Below are 21,916 nucleotides of genomic sequence, written 5' to 3'. Positions count from 1 at the left end.
AGTGTCTTGCTCAGGGACACAAGTGTCACGACCGGGATTCGAACTCACACTCTGCTGAACAGAAGCATCAGAGCTTGAGTTCGGTGCTCTTATCCACTCGGCCACGACACCCTAATACTCAACAAAAGTCGCCAATTTCATCAGGTGTTGCAATTTTGCAACACACGCAGGTCATGTGATCGATGCGCAGCAGGCCTGATACTTCACAGAGGGAACTATGGCAATTGGATACTTTCAAACCCTTGCAGCAGACTCGCCAGATCTCAAAATAAACCACATCACCCACAGCAGTTGCAATGGTGCCCTGTGCTTTTGCTGTGGTGCCCTTTGTTAAGTTCCAATACCAGTTTAAATTTTCCTCATCTCATACCAGAGGAAAATTGGTGTGCCCCTTCAAGAACGAAATTCAAAGCTTGCACAACAAAAACTGATGGGCATTGACCTGGGAAAATCCATAAGCCATTTAGAGATATGGTGGACACTTTACTATAACACTATTTAGTTTGGTTAAAACTGGCTGTATACACAAAAACCAAACATTGCACTCCTATAAGGTTTATCGCCAATATCAAAATATCAAGAGAGGGCGCTGTGGAATCCACACCACCCACACAGAGATAAAGGCCATGTGATGTGCACACGTCGTGCATGACAACATACACCGCGGGGTCATTGAATGACCCCTCCGCCTACCCATAACATATTATGGTTCTGAATCACGATAAACCTTATGGTGGCCACCATACCTCAAAAAGGCTAATAGATATCCCTTTAAGTTTGAACATCAAAATAAAAACATCTAAACAAAACTCTAATATAATATTATTTAACTATTGTAACACAAAAATAAAATCAAACCGGTGAGATTGGGATAAATATAAATATGAGTGATTGCACAAAATTGCATGTAGAGTAGAGTGATATTGCTTTGTACAAAGTGGGTTATTCAGTGTATATATTGTGATAAAAAAATGGGTTTTTTTGGTGCAAAATAATGTCAATAATAAGCACACAAGAACTTATAAGCTGAAGGAGATTGAATCCTTCAACTCTGGCAAAACCCCAAACATCTCCTAATTTACCATAATGCGTACAAACTTAAAACAGGGCAGTCAGGTTGGTGTAGTGGTGTCTTGCCTTGCCTTCCACGTCGAACCCCGGTTTGAATCCCACCGGGGGCACTATGTGGATTGGTTTTTCAGTCCCTACTTGACTGCATGGGTTTTCACTGCAATAATTGTCTTGGGTTTTCCTCCCTATTCTTAAAACTTCATTTCTTCATCATCTTCTCTTCTCGTTTGATTCTAGTTAGAGCGTTGAGAACATTTATCCAGATCAAGAAAACTAAGCCCTGTCCACACTGTACTCTATTCCCATAAGTTGACTCCAAAGTATATGAGCCGGCCTTTTCACACTATGAAAGGCATACCCGGGGAATAGCCCCCCCCCCCCCCCCCCCCTGAAAATTTCTCATCCTCTAGTATTATTCATGATCAAGATTACACTCTTACTTGAGGAAATATAGTCGATGTTTAGGGTTTTGCCAGAGCCAGTCAAAGTCAGTTAAGCTAGAATCACATCGCATCTGAAACTCATGAAAATTCATTGAAAATTGGGAAAAAAATCATGGAAATTCATGAAAGTTCATAAAAAATTCATGAAATTTCATGAAAATTCAGTGAAATTTATAAAAGTTCATGAAAATTCATGAAAATTCATGAAAATTTATAAAAATTCATGAAAATTTATACAGTATTCATGAAACTCATACAATTTCATGAAAATCCATGGAAATTCACAGGAAATTATACAATTTCTTGAAAGTTCATAAAAATTAATGAAACTCATCAAAATTTATAAAAAGTCATACAAATTCATGAGCAAGCTGCCAATAATGACACTGCCTGAAGCCAATAACAGCTTAAACAAAATAAAGACAGAAACTGAACCAGGCTTGAGGCGGTTAAAAATGTGTTTTAAAAAAACTATTTAAACAACCAAATAAACTATTATAAATAAATAGTGTAGGCCTACATACAATCAATTTTTTTTTCCATCTTCAGAAAAAAAATCCTCTTTTATATAAACTGCACACAAATATACTCTTACCTTTGAAAAATTTGGCCCTGCTTTTTTTATATAAAAAACAAACATTACTGTACATAGAGGTATATTTGATATCATAGTTACTTACATAAGGTAGACAACACGGCCATTCAATAACAGAACAGCCTAAAACAAATTTGTGGCGTGTCATGGCTGAGTGGTTCAAGCCCTGGTGTTTGACCAACAGAGTGTGGGTTCGAATCCCGGTCGTGACACTTGCTACATAAAATGAGGGAGGTAGTGCTTTCTGCTCTACCGGCTAGGCTTCGGACTGATGATATCCAAGTCTACATCCGTATGGACTGTAAAAGGGGTAACCCTGTTTCAGCCCTAGGAGTAGGTGGCAACGGCCTCTGGAAAAAACTAGTTGTAGCCCACACCTTGAAGTGGCCTTCAGGCTTTGTGTGTCTGGCGACGTGCATAAAAAAAAAACTAAGATCATTTCTTGGTGAAATGAAGGCGTTTCACCATTTCAAGTTAAAAGGTATAATATGCAATGGATCAATTCTTTTTACACTTGCATCCTTTTCATGGCAAAACAACTAATCTCTGTACTTGCTACTTGGCAAGTTTCCATTACATAGGGCTGCTAACCGTAAGCACACAAAAAGGCAAGCTAACCTTCCAGCAATTATCGTATGAAAATGAATGAGGTAACAATGCAAATCCATGGTGAACGCGCAACTCTCTGCATAATTTTCTTGCTAACCGGCGAAAAACGCTTATACTTAAGCAAATGTTTCTGCTATAGTTCGGACAATCAATTGAATTGATACACGTTTAAAGGATTTGGGTACCTTTTCAAAATGTCAATAGATTTACATTAAACTTACAGGGTGTGAAAATATTGATAGTGGAAAGCTTCCCTTCAAATTTTACTTGCTGAGCTGCGGTAGTTTTTGAGAAATGAGTAAAACAATGTCATGAAAATACGTTTGTAAATGATTAAAATAATTTTCGCCTCATGAGACGAAAATTATTTTCATGACATTGTTTTACTCATTTCCCAAAAACTTTAGCACCTCAGCACATAATATTTTAAGGGAAGCTTTCTACTATCATTATCTTCAAACCGTGTAAGTTTAGTGTAAATCTGTGGACATCGTGTTTTTTGTCCTACAAAAGTTACATAGACCCTTTAAAAATGAGAAATAAGCTTCTTTTCAATTCAATCTATTTTACAAATTGGTCCGTTTGGGATTGTAGGCAGCAATTTTTAAACGCCTTAGGCACAGCCTCCGATGAATTACATACAAATATATTCATAGATCTATAGTTATTTACAAATTTATAATTGAAAGCCTTTTAAGGATGGTACATGGCATCAGCAGATTGACACAAGAAATTTGTGTTTCTTCTCATCATGAAGCAAAGAAAGAGAGCTCATCATCAACCTCCTTCCCATGGGAGATTGATCTTGCTGCATCCTTTTCCCCAGTATGCCTTGCTCACTCTCGACCCCTGGAAACGGCTGATTTGCATGTGCCAATAACAGCCAAATTTAATTAGGCATGTGATCAATCCACTGTTAGCACCCAAGCATGGTAACCCACAAGTAAGGCATCAAGTCAAAGAGCAACTGGTCCCCTCTCTTTCTTCTTTGGTCTTGTGCCATATCAAACTTTATGCAGTTTAGGGAGACTGTGTAAAAACATGATGTACTTGAAGAAGTGGATTTCATCCAAACACTAGCGTGTTGACATTAAAGGGTCTGGGTACTTTTTGTAGGACACAAAACACAATGTCCACAGATTTACATTAAACTTACACGGTTTGAAGATAATGATTGTAGAAAGCCTCCCTGAAAATATTACTTACTGAGGTGCTGTAGTTTTTGTGAAATGACTAAAACAAGTCACAAAAATAATTTTAGCATGTAAAACGTATTTCCGTGACATTGTTTTACTCATTTCTCAAAAACTACTGCACCTCATGGCCGAGCGTGTCATGGCCGAGCGGTATAAGAGCACCAGATTCAAGCTCTGGTGTTTGATCAGCAGAGTGTGGGTTCGAATCCCGGTCGTGACACTTGCTAAAATTGGGGGGGTAGTGCTTTCTGCTCTACCGGCCAGGCTTCGGATTGATGATACCAAGGAGTAACCCTGTTTCAGCCCTAGGAGTAGGTGGCAAAAAAATAATTGTAGGCCAAACCTTGAAGTGGCCTTCAGGCCTTGTGTGTCTGGCGACTTGCATAAAAAAACTCACCAAGTAATATTTTATGGGAAGCCTTCTACTATCATTATCTTCAAACTTTCATGTAAATCTGTGGACATTGCGTTTTGTGTTACAAAAAGTATCCAGGGGTGGATTTCACAAAGGTAGTCCTAACTTAGGACTAGTCCTAGGCAATGCTAAGAGATAGGACCAGTCCTAAGGTAGGATGAGTTACTGGTCCTAACTTAGGACCAGTGCTATCTCTTAGCATTGCTTAGGACTAGTCCTAAGTTAGGACTACCTTTGTGAAATCCACCCCTGACCCTTTAAGCCACCATACTTATGGTAAGCAGAGTCATAAGATGGGCCCTGTACAGGAAAGTCAAAATGAACCTCATGCATCAACGTCATACAGCCACCATCTTAGAGGTAAACCGATGATGACACGCAAGATTTGTACCCGCGACGCACTGGACTGTTCAATTACCAACCTCCGTTTGACTTCTAGGCAAAGGGCGCCCTCCTCAAAAGGCGTCATAGGCATGAGGTATGTAACTTCTCCCTGGCCTGATACTTCACAGAGGCAATAAAGCGATTCAATTGCCTCCATGCCCCCTGGTCAATGCCTTCCTCAAAAGGCATCATACGCATAAGGTATGTAACTTCTCCCAGGCCTGATACTTCACAGAGGCAACAAAGGCGATTGCCTCCATGCCCCCTGGTCAATGCCTTCCTGCCCTTGAACTGCTCCCAGTAGAAATTTACAATTTCCTCATAGGGTGCCCCTATACCAAGGAGAAAATGCCTTGGTGCCCTTCAAAAATTAAGCATACAGGCCAGTTCCCTATGTAGTTCTATTTAACAAACCTTGTTCAGATCCTGCTAACCTTTTGTATCCGACCAGCGGAATTCTATAAAAATAAACCTCAGTCGAGATCACCGACTACAGACGATATTAGCTGAGCGTGTGGTACCCTGTTCTGTTAAGACTGTCCGTCGATTCCGTGAAATAATCCGAGGATTCCATGAGGTACGAGTCGTCAAGATACATCACGTCGATATCACTGAAGGCTTGGTCCTGGATGATGACGCCGCTGTCATCTCCAATGTGGTTTTCCGTTTCGTCCTCACGTCGTAGCTCGATCGTCCAGAGAGGGAGTGGCGTCCGGCGAGATTTATTGCGGCAGCGTCTACAACAGCAAACAGCAAGGAGGATGGACAAGACGACAAAGGTGATGCCGGCAATTATGGCGCCTGCTATGATGTAAGGCTCATAGTTGAAAGACTCACCTACCAAGGGAAAAGGATATAGATGTTTTTTTAATAAGATGAAAATTTATTTCTACCTGGACAAAATAAATATCAAATGCAATCATCACAATTTCAAACGCTTGATTGTGGTGAATTTTTTGTGCACAAAGACACTTTGGCACTGGAATTAGCATATTTTAAGTTTGCAATGGGAGACAAAAAAGCATGGAGGACCTCGTGATACCACTTGACTTGAGCAAGTAAGCAAGCAAGGGTTTTAAAAGGAGTTTAAAATCAACCAAGTTCAGGTTAAAGGAAGAGGGGGCTTGAGTGCAGTTAACTAAAGTGCAGTCGGCTGATAAATCGTCTATGGTAAGGAAACGGTTATGCTTTTGTGGAAGTGTCGTGGTCGAGCAGTAAAGAGCACCGAATTCAATCTCTGGTGTTTCTGATCAGCAGAGTGTGGGTTCAAATCCCTAGCCGTGACACTTGTGTCCTTAAGCAAGACACTTAACCATTGCTCAGTCCTTTGGATGTGACGACAAGCCATTGGTCTCGTGTGTTGTTGGAAGCAAGTAAAAGAACCTTATCGAAAAGAGTAGGGGTTTGCCCCGGTGTTCCTGGTTTGATTGGCAGCATATTGCCGCACAGCGCCTTGTAAACCATTACATGGTGCTTTAAAGGAAAAGGTCTCTTACTTCAAATCGTAGCTCCACAGACATTGCAGGACAAATACTGGGCACTTTCATGCGCCCCTAGCAAAGAGTTATATATAAGAACTAGAGGGCGCACTGGCCTATATACGCGACCCGGCATGCGCGTAGCCGGCCATTGTCCAAGTTGACAAAAGAGGCATTGCTTAGCATGTGTTTGTTCGGCCATTTTGTAAGTTGAAGAAACAGCATCGTTTAGCGTTCAATAAACACAAACTCCAATTAGTGTTTCTTATTCAATGCGCAGACATAATGGCGCGCGCGTGCTCCTGCGGTCCCGTCGAGTTTGTGCAAGCAGCATCACCAGTGCGCCCTCTAGTTTTTATATATAACTCTTCGGCCCCTAGGGATGTGATAAAGTGCTATATAAGAATTGTGTAAGCATAAATCAATCCTTACCTCCTTCTGAGCAAGCCTTTCCTTGACACTCTGTACACTTCCCTGTCATCAGATCACAGAGGCGAGACCCATTAGCTTTATCGAGTGAGCTATCGAGGCCACATCGACACGGCACGCAACTCCCATTAGGTGCTAAGTACTCATCAGTGTGACACGTGACCTCACTGCTTTGCGTTATCCAGGAAGCGTTGTAAAGGCATCTGAGGCACATGGAAGCGTCTTTTAAATCTACTTCTGTGGAAAAGAAAGTGACAATATCTAAAGAATCAACCAACCAGTTTCTGAAAGCCACGTTTGTAAAACTGGATTAGCAAGACTTATACTTGGGTGTTTTTTTCTGTACTTGAATTAACCACACTCAAAACAATATTTAAAACACAATTAAAAACTGTGTTGTTTGAATAAACATTAAAGGAACATTACAGAATTGTTTTTTGCTAACAAAACAGTTGCTGGCAGTGTAAGCACTTTATGTAATCCACCATATACATAAACTGACAAACATGTAGAAGTTTGGGATCGATCGGCCTTCTGGGTCACGAGAGAATAGTGAAAAACCGATTACAAATTTTGCATAGCATTGATGCCAAAATAAAAATGAATAAAACGCTCACTGAGCGATAAACTCCAAACGCGAAGTTATTTCTCATCAAATATGACATTTCAGACAGAAATATTTCAAGGGATGTTTTCAACTATCATCATCATTAGACCATGTAAGTTTCATGTAAATCAGTGATCTTCACGATACGATAATTGTTTTTTACCAATTCTGTATCGTTCCTTTAAGAGAGGGTTCATCTCTTCTGTGTTATGGGTAATACTTGCACATCATTCTTTTGAGACAAAGATGTTCAATTGAAGAAAAAGAAAAAAAGACCACCAGACTTGTCTTGTTTTTGTTTACTGTGTACTGGCCTGGCACTGAAACCACTGGCCTCAGGTCTGTGGTCCAAAGTGAAATTTGAGTCCTGTCACTATATAGTTCTGTTTATGTATTTAAAGGAACACGTTGCCTTGGATAGGTCGAGTTGGTCTTTGAAAAGCATTTGTAACCGTTTGTTATAAAACGCATATGGTTAGAAAGATGATTTAAAAGTAGAATACAATGATCAACACAAGTATCGCTCGAAATTGCGTGGTTTTCCTTTTACCTCGTCGACTAACACGGTCAGCCATTTATGGGAGTCAAATTTTTGACTCCCATAAATGGCCGACCATGTTAGTTCCCACAGTAAAAGGAAAACTACGCAATTTCGAGGGAAATTTGTTCCAACCATGCTTTTTATTTAAAAAAACGGTTACAAATGCTTTTTATAGACCAACTCGTCCGGTCCAAGGCAACGTGTTCCTTTAAATTTTATGTATTGATATCTGAAACACAAAGTCACATCCCCTTAAGGTGATCCCTGGCTGCCGCTTCCCAGGTTGAATCGTAAGTTGGGTGTGATCCCTGGCTACACGGCAGTTAGCGGTTGTATGGCTTCTGACTGGCACCCCCGAACAAAGATATTGACAAAACAGAGATACTGCCAACATTGGGGCTAGATAGCTGAGTTGGTAGAGTGCCGGAACATTAAACCAGAGGTCATTGGTTTGAATCCTGCTTTAGTAAATTTGTCTTTGTTCTATCCAAAATAACGACAACAAAAATTACCAAGTCAGTATCCCTTGTCGTTTTAATTTTTTTTTTTTCAACCCCAAATTATTCAGGATGGGGATCAGATATTACAAAATCTGTCTGTATTTGCAACTAGCCTAGCAGCAGCAAAAATCTTTCTTGATTTCCTTAGGTACCTGACTATTACTGGTGGTCGGAGTGATATGGGTGTTTATTACAAATTCTAAATCTGAGGTCTCGAAATCAAATTCATGAAAAATTACTTCTTTTTCGAAAACTACGTCACTTCAGAGGGAGCCTTTTCTCACAATGTTTTATCCTTTCAAAATTTACCCAGTCAGTTTCCCTTGTGGTTTATATTGACATCTGAAACAAAAAGTGGCATCCCCTTAAGGTGATCCCCTCGCTGACGCTTCCCAGGTTGTATCGTAATTTGGGTGTGATCCCTGGCTACACAGCAGTAAACGGTTGTACGGCTTCTGACTGGCACCCCCGAACAAAGATATTAACAAAATAAGGACACTGCCAACATAGGGCTAGATAGCTCAATTGGTAGAGCACTGGCACTTTAATCTGGAGGTCGTTGGTTCAAATCCCACTCTAGTCAACTCTTTGTTCAACCCCAAAAAGTATTTAAATTTTGTCACCTTTGTTTTGTTAGTGGGGGGGGGGGAGATGTTCTTACTTTTTGAGGTACTGAGGCACTTAATAACTGTCTCCTGATACTGGCAAGGCTGACACCCATTCACTGATATCCCATAATACCCAGTCAAGCACATGTCACATACTGTCCCTCCAACCCCTGGCTTGCACTGGCAGGTGCCGTTACTGAAATAAAAGAGAAAAAACAAAAACAAAAACCACTGAGTCACTTCACTGCACATGGTGGGAGTGGTTTATTATGGTTATCCAGGAGGATTTAAGAAATTACCTGTCCCCAGACTGATCTTAGAGACAAAACAATCTCTGGTTCTAGTGTTCCAAGATGGGGAAACAACATTTAAAGTTCACTTGAAACATTCAAGAAACAAGTATTTAAAGGGAAGGTACATGTTTGGTAATTACTCAAAACAAATATTAACTTAAAAACTGACTTGGTAACGTGCATTGGAGAGCTGTTGATAGTATAAAACATTGTGGGAAACGACGCCCTCTGAAGTAACATAGTTTTTGAGAAAGAGGTAATTTCTCACTAAAATAATAAAAGACTTCTAGCTAGAAGTCTTTTATTCCCATCTGAAAGCACACAAATTCGTCCAACTAAGGGTGGTATTTCTCTCATTATTTTCTCGCAACTTCGATGACCAATTTAGCTCAAATTTTCACAGGCTTGTGTTTTTGTGCTTATGATGGGATACACCAAGTGAGAAGACCAAACGTGTACCTCCCCTTTAACTGAAAAGTACATGAATATTGATATCACGGTTATATTGTCACATCGTCAAGGCAGTGATAGTTTCAAAAATATCACAATGTTGTGACAAAGACGGTATTTTGGTTTCACCCATTATTAGTTTGGTTTTATCCATACACAACGATGTGTGTTGTTCATTTAATTTTGGTTTATACTATTTTAGCACTGTATACTCAGTACTTTCCCAAGCCGCTCTGTGAAAACAAAATCACAGGCATATTACTCGGGTTGGATTCGAACCCATGACCTTTGCAAATTTCCATCTTTTATAGACCATATTCTTATTAAATGGAGCGATGATTTCACGAGAGTCGCGTAAATACCAGTACTGGTAAATAGGTTGTAGGCTAGATGCTAAAATAATTTTTGTCTCCCGAGACAACAATTTTTGTTTTGACATTTTTTCATTCATTTCTCGAAACCTACAGTACCAAATCCAGTAATATTTTAAGGGAAGCTTTCTATCATCTTTATCTTCAAACCATGTAAATTTAATGTCAATCTGTGGACATTGTGTTTTGTGTCCTTCAAAAAGTACCAAAACCCTTTAAAGCCATTGGACCCTTTCGGTAAACACTATTGTCCAAGGCCCACACTTCGTGTATCACAACTTCTATATCAAATAACAAACCTGTGAAAATTTAGGCTCAATCGGTCATCGGAGTCGGGAGAAAATAACGGGAAAACCCACCCTTGTATCCGCACGTTTTGCCGTGTCATGACATGTGTTTAAAATAAATCCGTAATTCTCGTTATCGAGAATTGATATTGTTTTACTGTTTTCTCAAAAAGTAAAGCATCTCATGGAATAATATTTCAAGAGAAGTCTTTCACCACTACCTTCTATAAACCCTGTAAGTTATTTGTAAATCTGTGAACTTTTTTTCTTTTTTTCTGTACCGAAAGGGTACAATGGCTTTAAGCCTGCCCTGTTTCATTTCACAGTACATTGCTAATGACTTTGCCTTCAAATAATAAAAACAACATCTTTGGGAATCTCGTTTAAATTGCCGAGTGAATTCCATGCATTCTTGAAGCCGGACTTTTTTAAGTCGTTTTACACACAGTGTGCAAATGATTGGAATTTCACAGACAGCTCTGTAACAACTTCCTTTCAGCAAGGCTGTACTTTAGAGGGCAGCCCCCTTTGAATATTACTACTCACTGGTACTTCATTAACAGTAACATTTTGCATTTATAATGAGAGATTCCCTTAAAGGGTCTAGGTACTTTTTAAACTTACACCGCTTGAAGATAATGATAGTAAAAAGATTACTTACTGAGGTGCTATAGTTTTTGAGAAACAAGTAAAACAATGTCACCAAAATGTGTACTACATGCTAAAATAACTTCCGTTTCTGAGACGAAAATTATTTTTGTGGATTGTTTATCCCTTTCTCAATAACAACAGCACCTCAGCAAGTAATATTTTAGGAAATCCTATTTTCAAACTGTGTGAGCTTGATGTTTAAATCTGTGGACATTGTGTTTTGTGTTACAAAAATACCAAAATCCCTTAAAAGCAGAGGGGAGAGCCATTTATGACAACAAAGTCAGGAACTAGATTAGGATCCACATTTTGGAAGGGAATGTTTTTAGGGGAAAGTATTTTTTGGGTAATCACTCTTAATAATTTGGTTAGAAGCCGACAGCAGCTTATTAAAGTATAATTAAGCATTTTGAGAAATATTCCACTTAGTTCTTATCCCCAAAAATTTGAATCTGAGAAGCGTTTCTCAGATTGCATATTCCAACAAGGATAGTTTTCCTCCTCCCAACCACCCCCCCCCCCAGTCAAAGGTTTACTGGCCAGACACTTAAAGTCACTGACCTCAGGCTTGCCTTCCAGTTTAAAATTCTAACCCTGTATAAGATTTGTTCTAATGGAACCATAGAGCTAGTGAACAAGTAGCCTAATCCAATAAGGCAATTAATCAGTCTATTTATACTGCAGCCCTCACTCCCCAGTCTTTAACGTATGGATTGTTAGTCTTGGTGCATGTGGGCGCTGTTGGTGAGTTGGCCGCGCTGTGCGTGAAAGGAAATTGAGAAACGTCTTGCGCACCAAGACTAAGGGATTATATATGTCTCGTAATTGGATCCCTGTGTTTGTTTCAATCTCATACCATCAGACTAACCTGTGAAAATTCCATTTCAAAAGGTGAAAGCGTTTTTTACAATTTGGCGGAAATCTGGAGCGATTATTTCTATGCAGGAAGAATAACCTGTAATTAGAATCAATATCTGAGAAACATTACCGTCAGTAATGCTTTTCGGGGATAAAAAAGTTATACCGTTTTCCCCAACCGCAATTCTTCAAAGTGTAAAGTTTCTAAATATTAAAATTATACAATCCAAATCTGCTGTACTTCTTTACAAGTAACTTTTTATTGCCATTCATATTTTCAGAAGCATTAGGCCTACCAAATGTACATATTACAGGCCCTTTAAAACAGAAAAACCACTGAAAAAAGTCATGAATTCTGATGAGTTGAAGTTAAGGCCAACATGAAATTGGGCCAGATCTCTATACTTCATAACACCAGAGGATTTTGTCTGGCGCAGTCTCTAATTGATGAATCAATGCCCTCCAGTAACTTGGCACGCCGCCTTAATACACGTCATCCCCTTCGAATCTCTGGACGTGAACTACAAAGACGCTATCGGCCAGTATCAATCTGGACCATGTTTCCTTTCTGTGCGCTTATCACACAGCATCATACGATCTGTTTCCTGAGTATAGCTTCTCCCTTGGCAGAAACATTCTGTAATACAGTGTGGAACCTTCATCATGCTTCTGTAATCTCTATCATGTTCCAAGTATGGGCAGAAGCAATAGTGGATTTCATTTCATTTGTTCAGGGCCCAATTTTATGGCTCTGCTAACCTCCTAATTCTGTGCTTACTATCACCATTCTCTGCTTGTATTCAAGCGCCGCATTTCCGCGCTTGCTGTGTTAGTGTAAAATGCCTCCACATGGAGCACACACTCGCACATAAGCCAAAATTCCCCGCCTCCACTTAACCATGAAATACGCTTGACGTAAACACAGAAACCCTGCTTCCGCAAGCTCCAATGCTTTGCTTAGGGTAAACAGAGCCATGAATTGGGCCCTGGGGCCAATTTCATAGAGCTAGCTGCTTAAATAGCAAATAATTGGCTTAAGCACAAAAATAGCTTGTTTATTTTACACATGTTACTGGCCAAAATTTCATGCAATATACATTGCTTGTGACTGGTATTTAGCTGTTGTTTACTTAGCATAACAATTGAGTGGAGTCTTGGCCGGTAATCTGATTTTACTAAAGCAAAGATTTTGATTTGTGCGACTCATAATCGTTGAAGTTAAACCAATGTTTGTATGAGAGAGATTGGCTGTTGCCAGCTTGGTGTTTATATCCCCTTGTAGGAGTTTGCCAAGCTCCCTTGACAGGATGATCATCTAAACCATGGAGGAAGAAGTCTAAACAAACAAACAAACAAACAAACAAACAATCAATCAACAAAGATCTTTCAAAAAAGCAAACTTAATTACTATAGAGCCTACTACTAGCCAAGCAACCCAGTGTAGAGAAGACAAAGAAGTTTCAGTTTCAGATGTGGGCTATAGGGAAAACCCCAGACAAATGTTCCAGGGGAAAACTCACGCAGTCAGGTACATGTAGTAGGGACTGAAAACCCAATCCACATAGTGGTCGTAAAGGTCGAAGGAGAGTAACTGTATACACATTAAAGCGTAAGCGAACACCAACTTCCTGATGTCTGTAAAACGCTTAAAAATTCACAACACAAAACTGCCCACTCAGTTCATTTAACTGTCCCTTCTTTTCAGAGTTGTTGTTCTGTTGCCCCTTTACCCTTTCCTGCAGGGAGAAGAGCTTTAGATTAGCACATATTAGCCGTTTAGCCGACATTTCTATGAAAGTCTAAGGAGGGGTGGATGCTGCACGGAAATGAGGAGAATTGAGATGCCGAGAGGAAATGCAATTATGGAAAGGAGGGGCCTTGTCGCGTAACGTACATGTAGCTGTCCTGGAAAATGTTTGCCCTTGCGCTGGCATATCACCATATCAATTGATACTGCTGTTGTACATGTACAACACGACTCATTTGAGGCAATTTGTGTGCGGATTCCATGCCATTGGGAATGTGAATCAAGGTTCCAGGGAAAGTGACAGTAAATTATAGAGCACTGGCTTGTAAGCAAGGAGGTCAACATAAATAATGTGGCCCAGCAGTATTTTAGGGGAGTGTGCCAGCATTCTGCCAAAAATCCAGTAAGGAGATTTTCTCCATAAAACAAGATTTTTGGCAATCCCTTTATAGAGGGGGAAGGGTCTGTGGGGAGGGTGTAGGGTGGGGGTACTACTGCCAAATTGGGTGTAAAACCAATGGACAACTTCCCAGCACTTAAGGGTAAACTGCACATAATATACCAAGATACAGTAGCCCATTAACAGTGGTCCGCTGGCCAAAAGCCAGTTAAAACACCAAAGGACCAGTTAGAATTCTGTCCAACTAGGCCAGCTGGCTATATTTACTTGCCAATGCTACACACAGGCTCTGTGTTGCAGCATGGAGGAAAAATTATCCTCCAGGGTTGCTGTCACTGTGTGAATATTCCTTTGTTCTACATGTACAGTACATACACTAAAATCCTATTGCTTGTAGTACCCTGTTCACACAGCACTACGATCTTATGAAGATCATGCCGATCACCCGATCTCAAAAAAAATGATCAAGTCGGGGTATGATTGACGTCAAATCAAGCAACTTGGCAAATTGAAGACTCCGCCCAACTTTACTGCTACTACGTGAAAAATGTTCTCAAATCCAAACTTCCTCTGTATGTAGCGTTTCAAAACATGTTTACTCAAATCACAAACTGCCTATGTTGAAAGGAAACCCCAAAATATTGTACGATCAGTGAAAAAAGCTTGCGAACCAGCGAAATGACAAACTACTGGTTCTGCTGGCAAGTCACTGAAAAAGTTAAGGGCAAATGCTAAATTTTTAAACATTGCTTATAAATTATGAATGGCTCTTAAATATTTAGGGGTCATTCATAATAAAGAATGTTAAAGAATTTCAATCTTTAAAAAAAAAAAAAAAATAACATTTAACTATGAATGGCCCCTTAAAAACAACGTATGTGAAAAAGCATCAAAAGATTGATTGATGTAACATGTCTATGTTAAGGGCTGTCCATTGTACATACATGTACAGTCATAGCACAACATGTGTTTTAACTTTACAACAGCTGATCTAATTGAAGTTGCAATTGTTATGTAATTTGGGGAAACAAACAAGCGAGGTGAGTTGCGTTTCCTAAGAGGAAGTGACACTGTGAACGAGGGGGGGGGGGGGCTTAGAAGCATCAGCTTCAAGTCCAGGGGAACTTTTGTGAGCCATCACTTGACTGTTTCATAACAAAACTCATTTGATCAATTCAATATTTAATATGTCATAATGTTGTGTTGGTATACGACGTTGGGCCTAAGCCAGGGATAATCAAGTACCGCCATTGCACAATACTTTATGTACAAGGAAATTATACCAATGAGTAAAAGTGGAAGGCCACTAGTCATATACTTACTAAAAGCTTTAACCCTATCAGGGCCAGACTTTTTTTGGGACTTACCGGGACCGTAATTTAACACTGTCACATCATTACCACTTTCAGGGGTAACATTAAATCTTGAAAACAAGTGTAAATTTATTGAAAAAGAAAACAACAACAGAAATCACATAAAAGTTGAAATTGTTTCACACAAGGTGCGCAAGCACATTTAGCAGCAGTCACAGCTAGATACATCGCAGGCCTGATATTTCACGGAGGCAACGACGGCGATTGCCTCCGTGTCCCCTGGTCATTGCCTAGGTGCCCTTGAAATGCTCCAGTACAAATTTGCAATTTCATCATAGGGTGCCCTTTACCAAGACGAAAATGCCTTGGTGCCCTTGCCCTTTCAACAACGAAGCATACAGCCCTGCACCAGGACATCCCCTTCTCTTACAACGTACAAAACTGACACAGGAACTACGGCTTTACATCCCCTCCGAAAGACAAACCAATACTGGTTAAGTGTCTTTCTTTTAAGAGACACAAGTGTCACAATTGGGACTTGAACCCACACTCTGCTGACCAGAAACACCAGAGCTCGAGTGCGGTGCCCTTCAGCGCTCAGCCATGACACGCCACTAATACAGCACAACAATACAATTACTAGAATCCTAACAAAATCCAATCCACATGGCTCTTATAGGGTGCAGCCTGCGATGCTCATTCGAGTGAGCCCCTGACAAGAGCTCATCAAACGAGCACTCGCACTCTTGTGGTGACGTCATGCACCTCGGGCCAGCCCCAAATTACCCGCTCCACAAGCAGGGCACTTGGGGCTGACCGGGGTGAGAGCCTGGAATGACGTCAAAGCTATTCAAACGAACCGGGGGCAGAACGGGGTCGACCCGGGGAAGCTAATCAAACGCACCCATAATGTCTGATCCCATTGCACATCGGTTCACTAGTGCAGTCCTCAGTCCACCAGAATCAAACACAACACGTGCAACCATGGATCGAGGAGGATAGGGTTTAAAATAATGAGAGCTGGGCCGAATTCCATGGTTTTTTCCAGAAAAGTGTGCATCACAAGTCACCGAGCGTAAACACAGAATTCCGTGGCAAGCAGCACCATGAAATTGGACCACATATAAGTAAGTACTGTACAAATGTATGAGGGAAACAAAATTGATGAAAAGCTTTTATTCAAATATTTTTAGAGAAAGTGCAAATTGCTACACAAAGTCATATTGCTTCAGTGATAAAATTACTAGGCCCAATTACTTGTTATTCAAAAATTCTGCAGGTATACATTATTTGTAGACTGGATCATAATTGGTTATTCACTAGTACGGTGTATTGCCTAGTAAGCTTTAAAGGTTACATAATAATTCTACCAAAAAGACCTACGGTTCAAGTGTAAACATGTAATTGTAAGGCCTACATTGTCACAGTTTGTCTGTGATGGTGCATGTTTGCATTTTATATTGGGGACAATAAAAAGTATTACAATGTTACTGGTACTATTGTAGACAGTACCATCCAATTTCACCTGGAAATTGAATACACATTAGGCAGTGGCACATGTTTGCATGTTAAACTAGAGGGCAAACTCCAATAATTAACTTTGAAAAACACTGACTTGACTATGTACATGTACATGTAGTGATGACCATTTCTGTCATTCATCTTTTCGAATGATAGTAAAGTAAAGACAGGATTGCGCTTTGATGTATTTCATGAATGTACACAATGACAGCCTGCAAGTGCCACCATATCATGCCATGCAGTTAGACACAACCCATTCTACATGTAACTCCATGGTTAGACTTGGACGGTCTCAAATGGTTTGTTTACAACTTGCTGGAAAATGGTACCAAGAGTAGGAGGGTTGCAACATCTAATTTTAATCATGTAAACTTTTGTATTTGACAAGTATGTAGTGCAGTGCACATACAGAGGACAACAGAAACAACACCATGGCAGTGAAATCCTGGTAAAATAACAGGCCTGTTATTCAAACTGGAACTTAGGCCGACAATATTGCCTAATTCTGGTTTATTGAATTTACCGAACAAACCACTTCCCTAAACAAAGGTTATAAAATTCCTCTGTCTGGAAAGCTGGTGACCTGTAACGACCTTCGGTACCATAAAAATTCCATGAACAACCCACTAAAAAAGAATCATCAAAAACCATGATTATTTTCAGTTTCCTTTTGAAACTAGTATTGTAAACAATAATGTACAGTGAACATGTGAAATCTACACACACAAAATCTGACACATGAGATGTGTGGTGACTGTTCATTTCCTAGGAAGTGGCTGACCACAAAACACTGGTGTGTGAATGTTACACCACAGTAACTGTGTCAACAGCTGTGACAGCAGTTTTAAGTAGGCCTCAGCTGGTAGGCCAACATTCCGTGGCCGAGTGCAAGGACTTGTACAAGGTTGTGGGTTCGCATCCCCAAGCTAACCACGGATGTCAAAATGACTAGAATTAATTATTGTAGTCTGTTAACTGTTCAAATCACAATTTCTAAATGTGTGCAAATCGTTATCATAGACCAATGTTTGTATGAGAGAGATTGGCTGTTGCCAGCTTGGCGATTATATCCCCTCGTGGGAGTTTGCCGAGTTCCCTTGACGAGAAGATCATCTAAACAAACAAACACTGAAAATGGGTTTGCCTTTAGGTTTAGTTGGGCCTGTCCCAGGTTCCATTATAGTTTGCTTCTAGACACTGGGCTCGCTTGGTGGTCTAGTAGTGTCTGCTCTGATAGCAATGCAAAGATTGAGGGTTCAAATCCCATTCCGAATGACTTGCCTGATGAGTTTTTTTAAAGAACTCGGGAAATTATTGAGTAAACAGTGCTATACACATGGATGTAAGGGTAAAAACAAAATTACAGTTATTAAAGTTTGTGCAGAAAGTTCATTCAGAATTTTCTTTCCCTATACACCAGAAATTCCTGGCTTGATTTGAAATTCCTCCTGTTACCATGGTAACCTTGTTTAATTAATTCATAATCACCTGTCACACTGGCTGTCCAAGGACCCCCTGTGGTCACACTGGCATTCGACGCACTCAGTACTTCTGTTGCTGTGGTGATAGTGGCCATGTTGACAGTCCGTGCAGTTGGGTCCCTGGTACCCGGGCTTGCAGGCGCACAATGCTATTTCGTTGTTGCAATGCGGGCTCAGGGAGCCAGTGGGGTTGCACAAACAATCTGAAGGAAGAATGTGGTCATTAGATCTTTTTTTATGAAAAGCTATCACGTATGTAATAAGATATTTAAGGAAAAGGACTGACGTTATAATGCCAATGTTGAGATAATATTATGATCAAAACCATGGAAAAGCGAAATCCTGTGTAGTGTACCTTGGACTAAAAAACTTCATCATGTACATGTACATCTACCTTCTTTTGAAGCTCGAAGGAGGGACTCGATTACTTGCACATCATGGTGGTTTGCCATATTGAACAATGGTCAATGTCTATATAGGCCCAACTTTATAAAAAATATCAGGTACATGTACTTGGTATGAGTACATAAATAGAGTGCATTACAATACTCTATAAAAAACAAATATTAATATCATTTCTTCGCCTTGTTGGAAAATTTAACACAGAAATAAAGAGTTTGGGCCTTCCTGGGTAGACCCAGCATAAAAACGAACGCATAAATATTATAATTTCGAGGAAAAAAAGGAGCAAAGCGAAACAGTCACTGCTAGATCTAGGGTTTTGGTGGTATGCATCTAGACAAGGTTTAGTTAATTTTTGTTTTACTTCCTTGATCACATTGATTGTATTGTTGTAATTTTAATTTTTATTTTAAAATTGTTTTCTTCACCACTGTGAATGTCACTGGTAAATAAATAGGCAAATATATCCAAGGACAGGGCCCAATTTCATAGCGCTGTTCAGGCAGAAAATACTGGTTAGCAGATTTCTTTGCTAAGTCAAAAATGAGTGAGGCACCAGGCAGCTGCAAAAAATGTAAACTTTATGGATTTGTTTTCTTTTTTTCTTCTAAAGCTAGATGTTTGTCTATGCTTAGAAATGTGCTATATGGTTACGCAGGCTTTATGAAATTGGGCCAATCTGGGTACTGGCTGTTTGACCTACTCCTATATATAGAACTATGAAGTTTCGTTCCGCTATCGTCTCTCTCCCGTAACGGCAGACGAACGAAACCTCATAGTTCTAGCTAGGAGTAACCTAGACCCAGTAGCTGGGTCGCTGTATTCCTTTTTTCGAAATGTTGACATATCGTGACCAATAATGTCAAAATTGCGAAAAAAGGAATACAGCGCCCCAGTTGGTCTAACTCTAAGTCTGACCATGATCTGACTTCCACTTTTCACACAATATCATGAAGAAAACATAGTAGTGTTTAATTGTTTGATTTAAATAAAATTAATTTGACCATGATTTTGGATCAACACAACTGAAGTGGTGCAACTGAAAAGCTATTTATAAAGTTAAAATTAAAAATACAATGCTAAGTAAATCAAATACCAACATAATATTAAATAACATGAAACAAAATCAAATAAATACTAAATAAAATAGTTTAGGTAGGCCTAGTTAATAAATAATAATTGTTACCTTCTGTGACATTAACTAGCGAACTGTTCACCGAACCACTCAATGAATATGAGTTAACACACGTGCACTGCATGTAAATCCAAATCACAGTCCCAGCAAATAACACCCCAAGTGACGTGTGCATATTCTCCTGACCGTGCTCCCAGAGGAACAATACGCCGTCTCTACGCGCCTCTACACGGTAGAGTTGAAACTGCCTGCCCGCTTGATGACCTGCCACTTGTCGTACTCGCGAGATCGCACAGTCGGCCTTTTGAGCAACTCGGCGTTGAAACGAGGGTAGAATTACTGCATGTGCACAGTTAAACCACACAGTACCTACACATATGAAGAGTGAATGTCGACATTTGCTTCTCAAAGTGATAGAAAATTATGAAATAAATGCTATCGAAGTATTTTTAGCTGCACAAAAAATCTGTCAAAACTACACAGCAGCCGGTCCAATGTCGTCTGCACTATTCGCACTATACTACCTACATACACGAATACCAACGCAGCATGCATGCATCTGCAATATGCACACACACCACTGGTCACCAACGTCAACAAGTGATTGTTCATTAGCACAGTAGTCTTTAGTCAAGGCGGACATGGTAAATTTTCAAGACATGAAGCTTTCTAATACAAAATGCATTCTCAAAAACGCAAAACTTACACATAATTTCATTTTTTTTTTTTTAATAGTATTTGAAACATTGTGTAGAAATGTCAAAGTTTTGTGTTGCGACTGTGGCTGCGACTCAGAGCAGTTGCTCAATTGTGTTGTATTCTTGAAACAAGACTAGCTTACGGAATGTGCAATAATGCCATCGCGGTGATGTCACTTCCACTTCCGGTTTTATTTATTGGCCAATACAGTTTGATTGATAATCCCACAAACAAAATCAGTCACTTAATTGTTTTTCGATAAACCGAGAAATATTTCATGGCAAAATTGTATCAAGCTAGCTGCTTCAAAGTGTAAAAATGGAGAGGTAAAACACTGTGTTGAGACGTGAGTGAGGGGGCGGAACGCCAGGGGCGGGGCTCTGGGCAGGGAGGAGGCAGGCTGAAGAAGGACAGGTTGGAGTGATTGATGTGGATATGGGGGGGAGGAGGCAGGCTGAAGAAGGACAGGTTGGAGTGATGGATGTGGATATGGGGGGGGGGCTTCCCCGAAATGTTTAAAGCAACAGTTTAGAAACCGCAAAGCGGAGGTGTGACCATAATATTTTACTACCATCAATCAGAATATTGTACTTCCGGTGGTACGGATCTCTACTGCACTGTTTTATTCGTTTTTATCCTTAGAACAACAAGTAGAGATGAGAGATGAGAACAAAAAGAAGAGACTTCTTTGACTATTTTTGTGTCTGCATGGAATCTGACGTACCACGTGACCTAAATCAAGCAAATGTAGCCGCTGGGCAATTAGCCTATTATGTAATTACATCTCTCTGTTTGTATCCCACTTAATTAAAGACGTGCGAGCATCATTTATTCATGGGTGACAAGCCCCATTTTCCCGCCGTGCTTAGTGCCATCCTCTACTTTGCAAGGTCGTCTTCTCATGGGTGCGTTCGTTTACCTTCCCTGGGTCGACCCCGGTCTGCCCCGGTACGTTCGAATAGCTTTGACGGGCTCACCTGGGTCAGCCCCCAGTGCCCTGCATGTGGAGTGGGTCTCTTGGGGGTGACCTGAGATGCATGCCGTCACCACGAGAGGGCGAGTGTGATCGTTCGATTAGCTCTTGTCAGGGGCTCACCCGAGTGAGCACTGCGGGGTACAACCAGAGGGAAGCTTAACGAACGCACCCAATGTTTCATCAAAAGTGGGGCCCGGGTGATGATAATGTCAATGCCCCCAAAATCCACATGGTGCTTGGCGAATAACTTGTGGTTGATCCATTCTGTAAAATGGAAGGAAGGAGTCTTTGCAACAGCATGTACAGGAGACTCATGTGAAAACAGTTGCAGCATTTTTTTCTGGTTCAAATACTGCCACAAGACTCCCAAAAATGGAACATCAAAACGCGTGACGTCAGTGCAAGGGGAATACTTTCAAAACAGTGATACAAAAAGCCAACCGGGAAGATATGTTT

At 40.3% G+C, this 21,916-nt stretch overlaps 2 protein-coding genes across 3 annotated transcripts in view; one reads left to right on the top strand and one right to left on the bottom strand.

Annotated features, from left to right (window-relative positions):
• Window positions 1–21,916, top strand: part of LOC139947870 (guanine nucleotide-binding protein-like 1) — a 395,329-nt gene that overhangs the window by 95,637 nt on the left and 277,776 nt on the right. The window lies entirely within an intron of this gene.
• Window positions 2,436–20,279, bottom strand: LOC139948223 (uncharacterized). 2 transcript variants are annotated; one of them, XR_011787423.1, is made up of 6 exons: window positions 19,837–20,279; window positions 18,256–18,451; window positions 8,930–9,072; window positions 6,624–6,857; window positions 5,148–5,550; window positions 2,436–2,514 (listed from the first exon to the last, which is right to left on the bottom strand). XR_011787423.1 is itself a non-coding variant. In XM_071946309.1 (5 exons), the coding sequence occupies exons 1-5, from the start codon at window positions 19,958–19,960 to the stop codon at window positions 5,216–5,218; spliced, it is 1,032 nt and encodes a 343-aa protein (XP_071802410.1). In that variant the 5' UTR covers window positions 19,961–20,279; the 3' UTR covers window positions 3,178–5,215. The 2 variants fall into 2 exon arrangements, 1 of the variants encoding a protein (XP_071802410.1); XM_071946309.1 differs by lacking the exon at window positions 2,436–2,514 and having other exon boundaries at window positions 3,178–5,550.

This window comes from Asterias amurensis, chromosome 15 (assembly GCF_032118995.1).
Source record: "Asterias amurensis chromosome 15, ASM3211899v1".
Taxonomy (NCBI): domain Eukaryota; kingdom Metazoa; phylum Echinodermata; class Asteroidea; order Forcipulatida; family Asteriidae; genus Asterias; species Asterias amurensis.
This window is presented reverse-complemented; position numbering and strand designations above follow the sequence as displayed.

Excerpts from the sequence above, each read along its gene's own strand:
- LOC139948223 (XM_071946309.1), bottom strand. The coding sequence starts at position 19,960 with ATGCACACGTCACTTGGGGTGTTATTTGCTGGGACTGTGATTTGGATT. Across the intron at positions 6,858-8,929 it reads GTGCCTCAGTACCTCAAAAA|AAGTAGATTTAAAAGACGCT; the intron begins GTAAGAACATCT and ends TCTTTTCCACAG. Across the intron at positions 5,551-6,623 it reads AAAGGCTTGCTCAGAAGGAG|GTGAGTCTTTCAACTATGAG; the intron begins GTAAGGATTGAT and ends TTCCCTTGGTAG.